Genomic DNA, 17,005 nt, shown 5'->3' on the forward strand with positions numbered 1-17,005 from the left:
AGTATTCTTCAGTTTAATATCGGTGTTACTGAGTACCTACACTGAATACCTTGTTTCCATTGTCCGTTATATGAGCTTTATCGAAAATAAATAAATAACCATAATAATAAAATCCAAAATAAAAAGACTACAACATTACATCTCAAGATATATTTTGCAGTGATACAGAATCACTCATGAGGATGGCATGAACATTCAGGAACAAATACAATACAATTTGGGATATAGTCATACCTTATCATCATTATCATCTTTATTATCCTAGCATCCTCCCCATTTTAATCATTTCCTCATTCTCGTCTTCCTTTTTTCTCCTCCTAAATACACTCAATAAATACACTCGTATGCAGTACTCGTACAAAAAAAAAAAGTGAGTGAAAAATGTATAAATACACTGCATAATTTTTTTTTCTTCTTTGCTGACATTATAATACACAATCCTTCAGTTTGTTTTGACTTATGAATGATCCCCGACACGTACAGCATAACATCCTATCTCCTACAGATATTAATCACGTTCTAGTTCTGGCCAGTGGTCATTTAGGTAGTGTCATTTAGCAGCTTAATATTAAACCTCATCGACAATGAGAACACAGAAAATCCTGCCTCCAACACACACAAAAAGCGTCAACAAATCAAAATAATCAACCACCAATAACTAATTAGTATTAAAGTACCCGTCAACAAACCCACTCTTTTTTTTTAAACGAGCAACACACACACACACACACACACGTTGCCAGCCCACAGGCTGGGCAGACGATGGAGTTACATAAAGTGTGAAGTATTGTTTAACTCTTTTATAACTTCACATTTATTTGCATATGCTTCTCTCAAGTACTTGGAATACTCGATACTGAGCAAAAAGCATCGATATTTCATGTACAGAGGTGGTGTGAGAAATGTTGACATTTTAAATCGATACGCAGGAGTTAAGTGATGTAAACAAACAGACACTAAGTCGCCGAGCCCATGTCAAACATCAAGATCAAGCATGGCAAGTGATTTGGCATGTATCGCCATAAGTCAGTCCTGCCTCAATGGTTCGAAGCTGTGTGATTTATACAAACAAGTACCTAAAGAAAAAAAGGCATAACATTACAATTTTCTAAATAGAAATTAGTAATGTGTATGTTAAGTCATGTACCTTAAGATTACAAAAAGGAACTAACTGCTGACCGCTCCATACATCTTGCCATCCCCGTGTGCTCAAGGCCTAGTGTGTGCCCTTTATTACGAGGACAAGATGAGCGAGCCCTGCCCGCCGAGAGGAAACAGCGAGAGTGTGGCAGCGGCTATAATAAGATGTGTTAACTTCTCCGCCATCAAGCACAGGAAGCAGCGGAGGAAGGACCCGCAGCAGACACCCTACATCAATCACCCGATAGGTCTGCTGCTCATAGGGTTTCCTACACATTGCTGGAATTTATATCAATGTTATTTTGGTAGACAGCATCCTCCAGCCATTAAATCCTTATCTATATCATCGTACAGGTCTCGCTATTCTGAGTATTTTTATAGTTGAACTTTTGCCGAAAAGCTGGTAAAAAATTACAGTAACTCCTTACATAACACGCCCCCCCCTTTTCCCAACAAGCTTGAAAGACCTGTGGGAAATGAGATTTTTTAGGGGGAAAGGATGCGAAGGGTGAAGTTTTATGGTTGGGGAAGCCAAATTAGGGCAAATTTGGACATTCGTGAAAAAGTCTAAGGAGCAGACGACATGGTTTAACAAGTGGGGAAATTTTTAACCTAACTGTGGGGGCTTCGCTGTCGCATGGACCCTCCTTAAAAATACTAACCTAACCTAGCATTACCTAACCTAACCGGTATGTACTGCAGCAGTCACAAACTATTCCTTACAGCTGGCATTTGAAATTGTCATATACTAAGAAAAAAGATCCATTAACACTCACCAAGTGAGGAAATAATGGCAAACTTCAAGGTTTTGAAGATGAAAGCTGCCATTTTCAAAGGCATATCAAGAAACATAGCTCAAAATCTTCCAAACTTCCCATGATGAAGGCTGGAGTCAAACTGGCATGGTGCTGTGACATTCTCCCTCATGGAGCAGCGTGGAATAATACCCTCATTATGTCCTTTATATATCCTGCAAATAAAATGTGCCTCATAATAAAATTTCATAATAAAATACTTATTGTTCAATAATTTTGATACAACAAGCAAGCTGAGCTTATGGATGGACAAAAAAATTTCTTTTATATATCTCACTCACATATGAATTACTTCCTGAGGTGGATAGGAAGTGTTCCAGAGCTCAGTGTGTGAAAGAAGCCATATTGTGCACACAGTTTGTGAACTTAGGCTCTGGGAGGCACCTCTGTTTTCAGCGTGGATATATGAGTTAACTGTAGGAGGGCACTGTCTAAAACTTACAGACATACACTACAGTAAGTAAAGTATATCATCATGTCAGTCTTCAACAGCAAAGTAACAAGGCGTTATTGTAGAGATTAATGTACTATTCCTAAAAATTCGTCTCAGATAATTTACCTGGTTGTATTGCAGCCTGAAACACAATAAATAGTTGTAAGTATTTGTGAATCTTCCATCTTGCTTTTATTTCTACACTCTATCAATCAGTTATTAAAAATTACAATAGACAAGTTCTTACTATTTTTCCAATTCAGTTTTTCCTTTGCTGGCAAATGAGGCAAGAGCTAATGCTTATACAATGCTCTGCCTTGGAGCATCATGGAAATACTGAGATGTTGATCTGAAGGTGAGGTACATGAACTGTGAGAAGCTTTTTTCAGGGATCAAACCTCTTTCAGGACATTCATAGAAATGTAAAATCTGACACCTTACCGATTGGGCCAAGGTGATCACCAAGACCAAAATTGAATTTGGTCAGATTTGATTGTCCTGTCACTACAAAATAAACCCTTAAACTTTAAAGATAGCAAAAGAGCATTTGGTTGCACATTTATCAGTCATTTTGCAATTCACAGAATGTTCTCAAGGCTTTCTATATCATTTGCAGTTATAATTTATCCATTGTGCCACTGATTCTCAACCTTATTCATAAGCTGCTCATGTGCTTTAAGGAACCTCTATTGAAAGTTTCCACCAACCAATTCAGAGACCTTAATCCAATCATCCACACACCTTTGAATAGAATGCAAAATAAGGTGTTTTTAATCTGCTCCATACAAGTTTTACTCTTCTTGAATAATATTTATCTTGAATAATATTTATCTGAATTATCTCTATCTATAGCTACCATCTGTAAGAACTCCATGGAGGTGGCTGTGACAAAAGTTTTTATTTATGTCCTTGTGTGTTCTAATCCTTTAATTCTCCTCCCACATACTTCAGTATTCTGTCCAGACATCTCACTAGAGCATGTCCTCTTATGTCTAGCCATACATACATCTACCATACAACTTATAAATAGTCTCATAATAATTTTTCTACCATTTTTTCTATGTAAACAAACCAAGTACCTTATCCCTTTACTTTTACTTGGTATACCAAATGTTTAATAACACCTCCATAACTTTCACCATTTACTTTTTCTTTGCATACCATAGGCATCTTTGAAGTAATTTACTTCAGCTGCCTGGATCCTTAAGGCTAACTTTAACTTGTCTTTGTGATAACCATTGTCGTTCATTCCGTACCCTAGTTTAACTTGGCAAAGTGACTGTTGGTACATCTGTTCAATCATGCAGTCACTTTTTCACTTCCATGCTTACTTTCCTTCTGCTCCACCTCATTTTTTTTTTTAAGCCTTAAAGATTAAACTGCTTTTTTATCATATACACCTCTCGTCTTTGCTTATCTTCCATGCTTCCATACTGGTACATATATCTTAGGCATCTAAATCGTATCTACAATAACTCTCATTGCCCTACTCTTTGCAGGTCTTGCTTTCAATTTTTATTGATAATTCCAATAACAAAAATTATTTAGACATTATTTCAGTCAAAGGTTGGATCCAAGAAAGGAACAGTACGAAAAAGCTGCAATATATTCAACAAAATTCAGTATTTCCTGTAATCATAAAAATTTCTAAGGGTACATGTTCTCAGATGGGGATATGGAAGTGTGTTATAGATATCTGATTTTGAATACCTTTCTAAGTCTACAGTAGTAAAAGAAATAAATTATTATATAAAAATAAAGAATGTAGGAAATCCATTAGAAAAAAAAGAAAAATTCAAAACCAAACACGCAGTATCATTCAGCTCACAGTGTGTCCACAACAGGTGTGGCTTACCTACTAGTGGAGGCAGGAGTGGAGGATGTGGATGTACTGCAAGCAGCCCTTCTTCATGACACTGTGGAGGATACAGACACTTCCCCCCAGGAGCTGCAGGATGTGTTTGGACCCAGGGTGGCTGGGCTGGTGGCTGAGGTGGGTTTGGTGATAAGGGTAAAATGAGATGAAATTACTTAAGTTGGGTAGTCACACTAAAAACTGTGGCTGTGAAATGAGGTCTGGAAAAGAGAGTCACACTAAAAACTGTGGCTGTGAAGTGAGGTCTGGAAAAGAGACGGAAATTATCTTGGTATTCCTCTATTAGACTAGTTCAGGTTGTAGATGTAAAAAAAAATAATCTTTAGATTTTATCAGTGAAAGTGATGATAGTGCAAAGATCTGGTTAACTCTTGCATTAGTAAGCTGAGCAGGATAGGCATGCAAACTGTAAAGGATTTTTGTGTAGTGAGGCTGCAGGGGGAAGGATGGAGACTTCTCTGTACCATTTTATCAACAGCTGTAAAGGAGTAAGCACACCAGTACAGTCTCTTTAGCAGAGTAAAGTCCTGCTGAACCCCTGTACAAGAATGATGTCATATGAGAGTGAAACATGCATCACTGGCAGTACAGAAGTATATTTTAATTGAGGCACTAACTTGCTACTCATGTTTGAAGTGTAATCTCCAATGTTCACATAATCATTCAATTTCATTATATGGAGTAGAGTCAAAGGCTGTCAATAATGATTTCTCCATTTGTAATAGTTTAGTCATCCATATTGCCAGTGTCATGTGTCTTGCTGTCTTGTCTTGGTATTTTCATCAGCAACACTTGCACCTATTATATGCTCATTACTAAATAAAAGCTTCCCATAATCTTCACAATGTAGCATTATATAACTCTTTACCAACTTCTATCTTTTTAGTCAAATCTGTGTCATTTGTGTATACACTCATGCAATCCAGTCAGCCAGTCATTTTCTTTATGTTATAATAATATTCTTGTCTTACATCCTACCAGTTTCCACCCTTTTATTACTCTTATTTCTGTGTCTTCAGTTTTTGTTTGTTTATCTTTGGTAAAATTAGTTCTCCATAGGTTATTATGATGTGTAAGTCACAGGCCTCAGTACAATGGCTGTAGGGTTTTCTTTGTGTATTGTGTATTACTTTTAATTTTTATTTGTTCACTTTTTTAACTCTCTCTCTCTCTCTCTCTCTCTCTCTCTCTCTCTCTCTCTCTCTCTCTCTCTCTCTCTCTCTCTCTCTCTCTCTCTCTCTCTCTCTCTCTCTCTCTCTCTCTCTCTCTCTCTCGGGTGTGCAAGTCATACCCGCTCTGTTTATCTTATAAGTGAATGTCATCCACTATTTTCATTTTCCTTATCTACCATAAACAGAATCTTGTTTCCCTTAAAAAGCTTTCCCCCTAATAACACAAAGGCATTTTTCACACCTCATGTTTACCCTTTTGCTTTCCCTCATCCCCAGGTAACAGATGACAAAAGTCTGCCCTCAAAAGAACGAAAGCGCCTTCAGATTGTGCATGCTGCAAGTGCCTCCCATGAGGCCAAACTGGTGAAACTCGCTGATAAGCTGTACAACTTGCGTGATCTTGAGAGGTGTACACCTATGGGATGGACCAATACTAGAGTGAAAGAGTACTTCAAGTGGGCAGCTCAGGTGGTGGCTGGCTGTCAAGGCACCAATGCATACTTGGAGGGGGAGCTACACAAGTTGTTTACCAAATGGAACAAGGAATGCTGATGAAGAAAAAAAAGAGCAGCTGGAAAGGAGGAGAAATGGAGACATTACTGAGAAAAATTATGAAGTTGGTCATTTGGCACTTAGCTAGCAGGAAATATGAGTGCTGTTATTCTAAGAGAGTGTAACAGTACAGAAAAGAGAAGCCTCTTTAATGATCTGCAGGACCACTGATTTTTGTACACTAACAGTAAACTAGATAATAGTGATCATTCAACACAACCAAGTTTTATCAATGTTCCAAATGGCATGGAAGGTTAAAGGAAATCTAACACAAACTTTGAAATCATAATGCTGAGAGAGAGAGAGAGAGAGAGAGAGAGAGAGAGAGAGAGAGAGAGAGAGAGAGAGAGAGAGAGAGAGAGAGAGAGAGACTAGCTAAAATCATCATGTTATGTGTTGTCATACATGAATGTAATATAAAGTGCCTCAAAATTATGTGTGGAGCCATTCACTATAATATGTCTGGAACCATATTTTTCATTTAAATTATTAAAACTGAGTTGGAATTGTTTTTTAACTGCACTTTTTTATAATTCCCAATGTGAAAGTTTGGGACATTAAAGAACAGGAGAACAATGATTGAATAACTCAATACATAATTACTAATGAATATTATACATACAAGCGTGAAGAGTGAGCCCACAACATGAGGCTGATGCTAACAAGTGAAGTGTTGGTTTGGGTTGGAGATGGTGGTGGTAGTAGCAGCAGTACCTGGTGTGGCACAATACCACATCACTAAAATTCATGTATCATCCATATACTGTGGTACCATTTTATCAACAGCTGTAAAGGAGTAAGCACACCTGTACAGTCTCTTTTAGCAAAGTAAAGTCCTGCTGATCCCCATAGGTGGGCTTTATTGTGACAAATTATCGCAATAGCAATATCAGGCAATCGGTTATCCAATAATTATTTTTCATCAGTACTGCGGATACTTTTGGTTTCAAACTAGTGATAATTAGTAATTTTAGTTTTTTTGAACATGAGCATGTTGAAGTTTTAAACTTTCAAAAATCAAATGTATTTATTTTACTTAAAATGGTACTTTTCATTAGTGAAGGGACAGGATAAACATTGAATTTGAATTTTTTTCTAAGATTTTTCTAAGTTTTCTAAGATAAAAATAAAGTTTTGGATTTATGAACTTTTTTATTTAAATTGTCTATACCGTTATCACTAGTAATGGAATATTGGGTTTATCAACTTATCAGTCATCAGCTATTAGGGGGGTAAATTTATTTCTAGTTATCAATTATTGTTTATCGCCAGTAAGGTTATCATTATCAATTTGTCAGTTATCATGTTAGATTTTTTTGCCTTTGCATCCAGCTATAAGTGGTACCTACTATGTTCCAAAATAACAGATTTGTTGACTTGTGGATGTTACCTCTATATTATTTTAACTGAATGGAATATGAACTTAAGGTAAACTAAGAAAGCTGAATGGTGCAGATTTGTGTAGTTTCTTCAGTCCTCATTCTTGTCATCGTCATTCTGATGAGTAAATTTTTACACATCCGTCTGCATCACTCAATGGCAACTCACCAAGTTGCATGGTCATGTGGAATTTGCCAGTAGTATCCATTACTTTCATGATCCTTCCTCAGGACCTTATTGCATATCTGTCAAGAAAAAAATAAAAAACCACAAGCATTACAAAGCTCATCACATTATTATGATAAGATCTATGAATGGAATATATGAGAGATGGAATGTCATACAAGTCACATGATGGAAATGTAGGAATGTGTACAGAGAACCTAGATATATACAGTAGATATAAATTATAAGTTGGGAAACAATTTGGTAATTAATAAAAAAATGCAGGAACAACACATGATAGCGTATTGCAAGAAAAGCATGAAGTATACCCGTAAAGTATACCCGAGTATGAAGTAAGGCCTGTATCAGGTGATGAGAAACAAGAACTGTAATTGTGGGTGATCAGACAATGAAATTAATAATCACAATAACTAGACCAAAACTGAAATATATCTAAATTTTGTGGTCGCATTGTGTCCCTCATAAGAAAACAACATATAAAGAAATGATAAAGAACAAGAAAATTAGCAACAGAATGTGCCAGAGTGGAGTGTTTTATTAGATTATGTATTTATTTATTTATTTTTTTTTTACATTTGAGTCCTAGGATGTTGAACAATAATTTGTGGCTGATAAATTTTCTATTATTTCCTAATGGAAATTTCTTAAAATTTATGGGCCTCAAAAGCTTCTCTGAAATCAATAAGACAGCAGCATTATGTATTATGTACAACCTACGTATTAGGTTGTCCCATACCCCTGGACAAGTCTATTAATGTTAAGGTATTCCAGGCATGTTCCTTACTTACTATTTTGATGAATCCAGACAGAATGCAGGACTAAATTCCTAAGGAAATTCTGCATCCACCCATCTAAGTTCATGAATAAAATATACAATGAAAAACTAAAAAGGAAAATAATCAGAATACCAACATCACAAAAACTGAAAATAATATGATAAGTATGCCAATGTTTTAATATTTTTTCCAGACATATAACCACAAGCTAGTATATCTGTGGAAGTGTTTTCCTTCACATGAGTTATGCCTTACTGCAGGAGACAGTCCTCACCTCTGCATCACTTACCTCAACCTTGTCCCCTTCCACAGCAATGTCCAACACCTCCTCTGTCTTCTTCCACTCACACTCTGATGATGACTTACTCTGAGACTGTCCTGCCTGGCTCAAATTATACCTCATGAAAGAAGTATAAGTGTGCACACACACACACACACACACACACAGAATAAGGGACTGATGTTTGAGTGGACTAAAATGGGAGATAGTTTTGATAACAAGTGTGCACAAGTGTGCAAATTAGACCAGTAGATATGGAGACAGGACCACATAAGTGTACTGCAGGCCCTGTAAATGAAAACTAGGTAAATACACACACACACACACACACACACACACACACACACACACACACACACACACACTAAAAGATTTCCAGAAAGAAATTATTATATGTTGAGGGCAGAAATTTTCTGTAAGGGACTAAAGAATTAAATGAAAAGGTTAAGGCAATGCAGAACATTCTAAAAGCAAAGTTAAGCATTAAAAAAAAAAAAAAAAGTCAATGAGAAAGGTAAAAAAAAAAAACTTAAATAGGAAAATAGTGTACTTCAAGAGGATAAGAAAAAGGCTATGAGAATGACAGGATAAACAAAGAAAAGCAATGAAAAAATTGCAAGGTGTAAGATTTGATCAAATGAAGAAGTGCCACCTGGGATTGGAAAAGGCACGTGAGGAGGAAAGGCAAAATTTGGTAAATCACTACTACAAGAGGAGTAACACTTCAGGAATAGCCAGGAATAAAAGGCTAAACTCAGTGAAATGATAAAAACAACAGCAACAATGCAAGGGTTGCCAGGAAAAAGGCTAAAAAAGGTTGTAAGAGTACTGAATTAAAAATAATGAAGGGCAAGAAAAAAGGTGATAATTTTTGGAGCTAAGGAAGAACCCCAACCTACTTGGGGAAAAAAAAAAAAGATGAATTTGGCAATGGAAATTGTAAAGGCAGCTGCACATGATCAGGAAGTGATTGAAGAGGAAACTAAAGATGCTTATAGACTGGAAAAATATGAGAAGGAAGAGCATGCCCACTTCAGGTTATTTAAATAATAATTAGAGGCAGATGAGGTTATGAATAAAACATGGAGGCTTGCCAAAAGAAAAAAAAAGAAAAAAAAAAAGGATATGAATAAGAACATGACATAAGAAATAAGGAAAGCTGCAAGAAGCCACCAGGCTTACACATGGCAGTCCCTGTATGAAATATACCTACCTATTTCCACCTATCATCCCCATCCATAAATCCGTCTAATCTTCTCTTAAAGCTCCCTAATGTCTTAGCACTAACAACATGATTACTGAGTCCGTTCCATTCATCTACCACTCTATTTGAAAAGCAATTTCTTCCTATCTCTTTCTTACGCCTAAATTTTTCAAGCTTGAACCCGTTATTTCTTGTTCAGTCCTGGTTGCTAATCCTAAGAATTTTGCTTATGTCCCCCTTGTTATAACCCTTATATTGCTTACATACTTCTATCAGGTCCCCTCTTAACCTTTGTCTCTCTAAAGAATGTAAATTTAACAGCTTCAGTCTCACCTCGTTAGTCATTCTCCTTTCTACTGATTCTAATAGACTAATATCCTTCCTGTAATGTGGGGACCAGAACTGCACAGCATAGTCTAGATGATGTCTGATCAGTGCCAAATATAACTTTAATATTACTTTGGGCCTTCTACTTTTAACGCTCTTAAAAATTAATCCTAATACCCTATTTGCCCTGTTTCTGGCCTCTATACATTACTTTCCTAGACAGAGTTCAGAGATAACTATAACTCCTAAATCTTTTTTGTACTCAGAACTCAGAACTTACCTGAGTTTTGTTGTTTATTGTGTACCTACTGTGTGGGTTTCCTTTACCTATGCTAAGTACTTTGCACTTGTTGATATTAAACTGCATTTACTATCTGTCTGTCCATTCATTCACCCTATCTAAATCTGCTTGCAAGGTGATGGCATCCAATTCTGACCTAAATGATCTGCCTATCTTTGTGTCATCCACAAATTTACTAACATCACTACTAATTCCAATATCCAAGTCATTGATATATATTAAAAACGACAATGGCCCCAATACTGATCCCTGTGGCACCCCACTAATTACATGACCCCACTTGGATTTAGAGCCATTTATTACAACTCTCTGTCAATAAGAAGAGATGGCAATAAAAAGGGGGATGGAAAACGTGAGAGCTACTTGAAGAGGTGGAAGATAAAAAGAAAAAAAGGTCAAATGAGACAGAATTACACTGGAGGATACTAGCTAAGAGGCTGAGAAAGTGATTTATACGAAAGAAGGAAACAAAAAAAACTGTGAAGTAGATCAAGAAAAAAAATAATGGTACATATAGTAATGTTGGTTTCACATCTGGAAAAGTAAAAGCAAATGATTATGTAAAGGAACGTGAACTTGATGTGCTATGCTTGATAGAAACAAAATTAAATGAGGATATCCATTGGTAGATGTGGGAGAGGAGAGATACAAAATATGTAGAAAAGGAAAGAAAGGAGTGACGATAATGACAAAAAAAAAAAAAAAATGAAGTGTCTGTGAATAAAGTAGTAATGGAGCATGGGATGACATATGCTTTCTTTGCATATTTTAATGGAAGATGTAAGAAAGAAATTTACGGCAGCTGTGGTACATTTCCCTCCAAAAACAAGGGCCTGGAGTGAATAATGTAAAAGGATGTTGGATGATATGGTGAATTATTTGAGAAGACTAATAAAGGGCAGTGATAACGCAATATTACTTGTGGATTTTAACTGTAAAGAAGTTAGATGGGAAGATCTAAGAGCAGAGGGAGGAGAACCATGGGGCAATAGGTTTTTCAATATTGTAATGGACAACACTATGACACATTGGATGGAAGAGGGCACGAGGGTCAGAAGGGATAATACACCAACAAGATTGGGTTTAATTAGACCAAAGAACCTACTATATATATATATATATATATATATATATATATATATATATATATATATATATATATATATATATATATATATATATATATATATATATATATATATATATAAGAAAAAAAGGAAGACTGGAGGAAATTCGAGGCAACCAACTATGGAATAAAAATTCTTTAATATATATATATATATATATATATATATATATATATATATATATATATATATATGAAACCTCCCTCTTGCAGGAATTCAAGTCATAGGAAGGTGGAAATACAGAAGCAGGCAGGGAGTCCCAGAGTTTACCAGAGAAAGGGATGAATGATTGAGAATACTGGTTAACTCTTGCGTTAGAGAGGTGGACAGAATAGGGGTGAGAGAAAGAAGAAAGTCTTGTGCAGCGAGGCCACGGGAGGAGGGGAGGCATGCAGTTAGCAAGATCAGAAGAGCAGTTAGCATGAAAATAGCAATAGAAGACAGCTAGATATGCAACATTGCGGCGGTGAGAGAGAGGCTGAAGACAGTCAGTTAGAGGAGAGGAGTTGATGAGACAAAAAGCTTTTGATTCCACCCTGTCTAGAAGAGCAGTATGAGTGGAACCCCCCCCCCAGACATGTGAAGCATACTCCATACATGGACGGATAACGCCCTTGTACAGAGTTAGCAGCTGGGGGGGTGAGAAAAACTGGCAGAGATGTCTCAGAACGCCTAACTTCATAGAAGCCGTTTTAGCTAGAGATGAGATGTGAAGTTTCCAGTTCAGATTATAATGGAGTGAATAAATATGTACCAAGATTAACTGGAAGGGAATAGCATTAAAAAGATTAATTCAGTAAGAAATGTGAAACCATGAAAGGAAAAAGGGATGTTGCATGGAATAGATACAGGAAAAGAAGAAACAGAGACAAGGGTATCATAAAACAAGGGTATCATAAAGCTAAAATGATTATACACTCAGCCTCAGCAAGTGTACACAGGAACACCAGATTTTGGAAATAACAGACCTTTATTGGCAACTCAAAGAATGTGGCCAGATTAGAAAGTGCTTCAATAATAACCATTGACTGTACAATTATATAAGATAAATAAATAAAGTATTTAAATTTACTTGTTAAAACTTAGGAAAATAGATGCAGCATTGGTTAGTTTACATTGTCAACTGAGGAAGCTAGCATACGTGTAGTCCTCATGTATTATCACAATAGATACTACTCGTATTCCTTCTTGCTGGCCAGGAATGAGTGTATGACCATTTCTTCTTTTTTTTCTTCAAACACAGCAAAATCATAGCTACAACAGCCAGCTCATCATCAGAGAACTCCATCTTGATGGGTTTTATTTTGATGCAGTGGGCCAGCAGCTGTTCTCCACCATGTGAATACTTATGGCTGAAACCTTCAGGTAGTTCCAGGTGGCTGGAGCTAGCCTGTGTTAAGGCAGGTTTACATGGGGCAATTTTTCTGCTACTCTCTTCCTCATTATTACCATTATTACTATTACTTTATCTTTATTAGCATTGCATTATTACTTTCATGTCATACTTATTGATGTGTATTAGTGCTTTATGGATACATTTGTGCAAAGAATTCTGTATTATTAAGCAGTATGCACTTATAGGACATGAGCTCCTCCCAAACAATGTGAACATCGGAAAGACGACAATATCAGAACTGTACTTCCTCCAAATAGTCTGAAGTTGCTGAGGTTGAGTGTATGAGAATCTGAAGAGAAGAAGAAGAAGAAGAAGAAGAAGAAGAAAAACTCTGAGGGAAACATTATTGAGAAGTACAAGGATAAACAAAAGCTTTTCTACGGGTTTATTAATGGGAAATTGAAACAAAAATGGGAATTAGTAAGTTACATTGGTAATACAGTCTATGAAGAAATAAAGGAACAAGCCAAAATACTGAACAGAAGTTTTCATGAAGTTTTCACAAAGGAAAGTGATTTTGAGTGGGAGGGTACCTACAGACAAGAAATACTAGTGAAGTGAATTTACAAGTAGTTGTGAAACCATTGAAAAATTTTCACGTAATAAAAGCTGGTCCAGATAATGAAGTGTTATGGTCAATGTTGCTATATGGCAGTGAAATGTGGACAATGAAGAGAGACATGATAAATAGACTGGAAGCAGCGGAGATGTGGATACTGAGAAGAATGCTTCTCAGAAGCCAGAATTACAAATGAGGAAGTAATGAGAAGAGCAGGAATTAGGAGGACATTAATAAAGGAAATAAGGAAGAGACAATTACAGTTCCTTGGCCATGTATTAGGAGCTGAGGGGATGGAAAGAGAATGTCTCCTGGAAAAAAATAGAAGGAACATGAGCAAGGGGAAGGCAGAGGATCAAGTTTATAGATGCCCTGTTGAAGGAACTTGCAGATGAACAGAGAGTGGTGCACCTGGTTAGACTGGCTGATGATAGACAATGATGGCACTCCATGGTCTCCAGTGCCACTTGACGGGCACTCTGGGACAGACAGTCCAGATGGAATTCCAAACTGGATCCTAAGAGAAGGTAAGGATCATTTGGTGGACAAAATATAGAAACTGATAGTAAGCTCACTGAGAGAAGCAGTAGTACCACTTGATTGGAAAAGGGCAATCATAGTCCCAATTTATAAAGCAGGAAATAAGGAAGACCCTGTAATTTACTGACTTGTGTTGCTGACCAGTGTGGTAGCTAAATTATGTGAAACTAATTAAAAATAGCTGGATGAAATATCTGGAAAAGTTTAAGATCTTGAGAGAACAACAATATGAATTTAGAAACAGAAGATCTTGTACCACCAACTTATTGAGATTTTACACATGTCATTAGATAGATTGTGCATACTTGGATCTGAAAAAGATATTCGATAAAGTACCTCACAAATGCCCACTATGGAAGCTAAAGCACATAGGAGGTTTGAAGGGAGACATCCTGAGATGGATGCAAGATTATTTAAGAGACAGACAAATGAGAACAATAAGAGATTAAATATCTGAATGGGCAGGTATAACTAGTTGAGTGTCACAGGGGTCAATATTAGTGCAAGTGATGTTCCTGCTATACATAAATGAGATGGTAGATAAAAGTAACTCATTATGCAAGTATTTTCACTGATGAAACAAAGATATTAAAGGAAATGGCTGACACAGGTAAGTGTTGAGGGCTACATAAAGAAAGTGATAAAATTCATAAATGGAGCAAAGACTACTTAATAAGAAAAAAAAAATGGAGATGGAAGAGGTTCTTTACATCTAAGATGGAATTATAAAATTAAAATGGTAAAGATAAAGGTAAAGGAAAAGGATTTAGGGATTGTGATTCAGTAACTTATCTCCAGAGAAGCACTTATAAAAAAATCAAAAGAGAAACACAAATCTTTGACCAAATCAGGGTGGCACTCTATTATATGGATGAGGACATGGAAAAGGTTATTATGGCAGTGATTTGACCAGGACTGGAAAATGCTGCTCTAGTCTGAAGCCAATAAAAAGAAAAAGAAAAAAAAGAAAAAAAAAAAATATATATATATATATATATATATATATATATATATATATATATATATATATATATATATATATATATATATATATATATATATATATATATATATATATATATATTTATTTATTTATTTATATTAAAAAGTTGTAAGAGCACAAACAGCCACAAAAAATGATGACCAGCCTTAAGGATCTGACATATGAGGAAAAATTGAACAGACTGAACCTCCCATCCCTGGAGGAAAGAAGAGAAAGGTGGGATGATAACAACACACAGAACAATGACTGAATTAGTCATTTGGCAGGGATGACTTATTTGTGTGGGACTTGGGAGAAACAAGAGGGCATGGAAAGAAACTAAAGAAGACAAAATGCCAGAGGGGTAAAAAAGTTCAGCTTGCCATACAGACGTACTGATATATGGAGTGGCTTGAACGAGAGGTTGTTCATGCTGGAAACATTCATGAATTCAAGGAGAAACTTGATAACAGGAAATATGGCGACAAGATATGTCATATCTGACATATGAGGAAAAATTGAACAGACTGAACCTCCCATCCCTGGAGGAAAGAAGAGAAAGGTGGGATGATAACAACACACAGAACAATGACTGAATTAGTCATTTGGCAGGTATGACTTATTTGTGTGGGACTTGGGAGAAACAAGAGGGCATGGAAAGAAACTAAAGAAGACAAAATGCCAGAGGGGTAAAAAAGTTCAGCTTGCCATACAGACGTACTGATATATGGAGTGGCTTGAACGAGAGGTTGTTCATGCTGGAAACATTCATGAATTCAAGGAGAAACTTGATAACAGGAAATATGGCGACAAGATCCAATGAGCCTATCTCACTTCCTGCATATTACAACTAGGTAAATACAACTACAGTAGGTATACACACACACACGCGTGCACACAAAAGAATAATCACATGAAATTTTGCTTCAAATAATTTGAGCCATGATTAGAAAATCAATTTTCATGTCATGTAGATGGGAGCAAAATTAAAGAAGTAAAAAAAGAGCCCATGATGATTAAAAAAAAAAAAAAAAAAAAACTGTTATAGTAAGAGCAGAGACATAACAGTCATGACACAAGGCAACCTACAACCAGAAAATACACAGCTGGATTACCACATGGATTACTGATAAATGTTAATGGACTTCAATTATGTAAATGAGAAAGTTATCATAGCATTCGTGACACAAGGAAATATCTACAGCCATAGTTTGGTCATCTTATATTTAAAAAAATACGAAAGTAATACAAAAAGATACGTAGAGTAACATGTCAAGTGTGCATCAGTCATCATGTCAGGAGACAGAAAGCATTACAGTTGTCAACAATAAAGGAAAAAATCACCTAATTTGGTGATTAGAGGAATAAGGGATAATGGAGGAATATGAAAAAAAGTAAATAAGTAAAAATAAATAAATAAATGAATTTATCTTTCTAAATTGAAAATTATTTACAAAGGAAAAGATTTTAAAGGCAAGTTTTTGGACAGGTCTGAGACACATAATCTTTTTCCTAAAAGATCAGTACCCAACTTTTGCAGATTTAGATTTCACAGTTTTAAGTAGAACCAATACCATAATAATATTTTTGTTTAATGTCCTTATTTTGCCTTATGGGATTGGATAACTTATTAGTCTCCCATACTTTTTCCATTAATGGATGATCTCTTCTCTGACATTCTTCTTTAATGTCTTCCTCCTCACACCATCACCAGATCTTCAATCTTCCCACTGCTCCCAACTCTAGTGCTCACCTGAGTGCATGTCCCTCCTCCCTCCCACCTTTGGTGCATTCATTACACCCTTCACTCGCCTCCTTGTTAGACACCCACTCTTCTCACCTCACATGCTCCATTTATCCCAAAATCCTGCAGTCATTCTGTTTTATCATCATCTCTGTCTCTTTCATTGCTGGCCATGTCTCAGCACCATACAACATGATTGGCCTTACACATATATT

General features: G+C 36.1%; 1 protein-coding gene across 1 annotated transcript; it reads left to right on the top strand.

The window, feature by feature from the left end:
- The first annotated feature begins 754 nt into the window (after positions 1-754).
- On the top strand, positions 755-7,131 carry LOC135107287 (guanosine-3',5'-bis(diphosphate) 3'-pyrophosphohydrolase MESH1-like). The gene is made up of 3 exons (XM_064016959.1): positions 755-1,388; positions 4,233-4,381; positions 5,713-7,131. Exons 1-3 carry the CDS (start codon positions 1,247-1,249, stop codon positions 5,986-5,988), a joined length of 567 nt encoding a protein of 188 aa, XP_063873029.1. The 5' UTR covers positions 755-1,246; the 3' UTR covers positions 5,989-7,131.
- The last annotated feature ends 9,874 nt before the right edge of the window (positions 7,132-17,005 follow it).

Source organism: Scylla paramamosain, chromosome 15 (assembly GCF_035594125.1).
Source record: "Scylla paramamosain isolate STU-SP2022 chromosome 15, ASM3559412v1, whole genome shotgun sequence".
Classification (NCBI taxonomy): Eukaryota; Metazoa; Arthropoda; class Malacostraca; order Decapoda; family Portunidae; genus Scylla; species Scylla paramamosain.

Bases quoted from the DNA above. Each gene is read 5' to 3' on its own strand.
- LOC135107287 (XM_064016959.1), top strand. From the start codon at position 1,247: ATGAGCGAGCCCTGCCCGCCGAGAGGAAACAGCGAGAGTGTGGCAGCG. The intron at 1,389-4,232 runs GTCTGCTGCTCA...TGTCCACAACAG, and splicing joins CTACATCAATCACCCGATAG to GTGTGGCTTACCTACTAGTG. The intron at 4,382-5,712 runs GTGGGTTTGGTG...CCTCATCCCCAG, and splicing joins TGGCTGGGCTGGTGGCTGAG to GTAACAGATGACAAAAGTCT.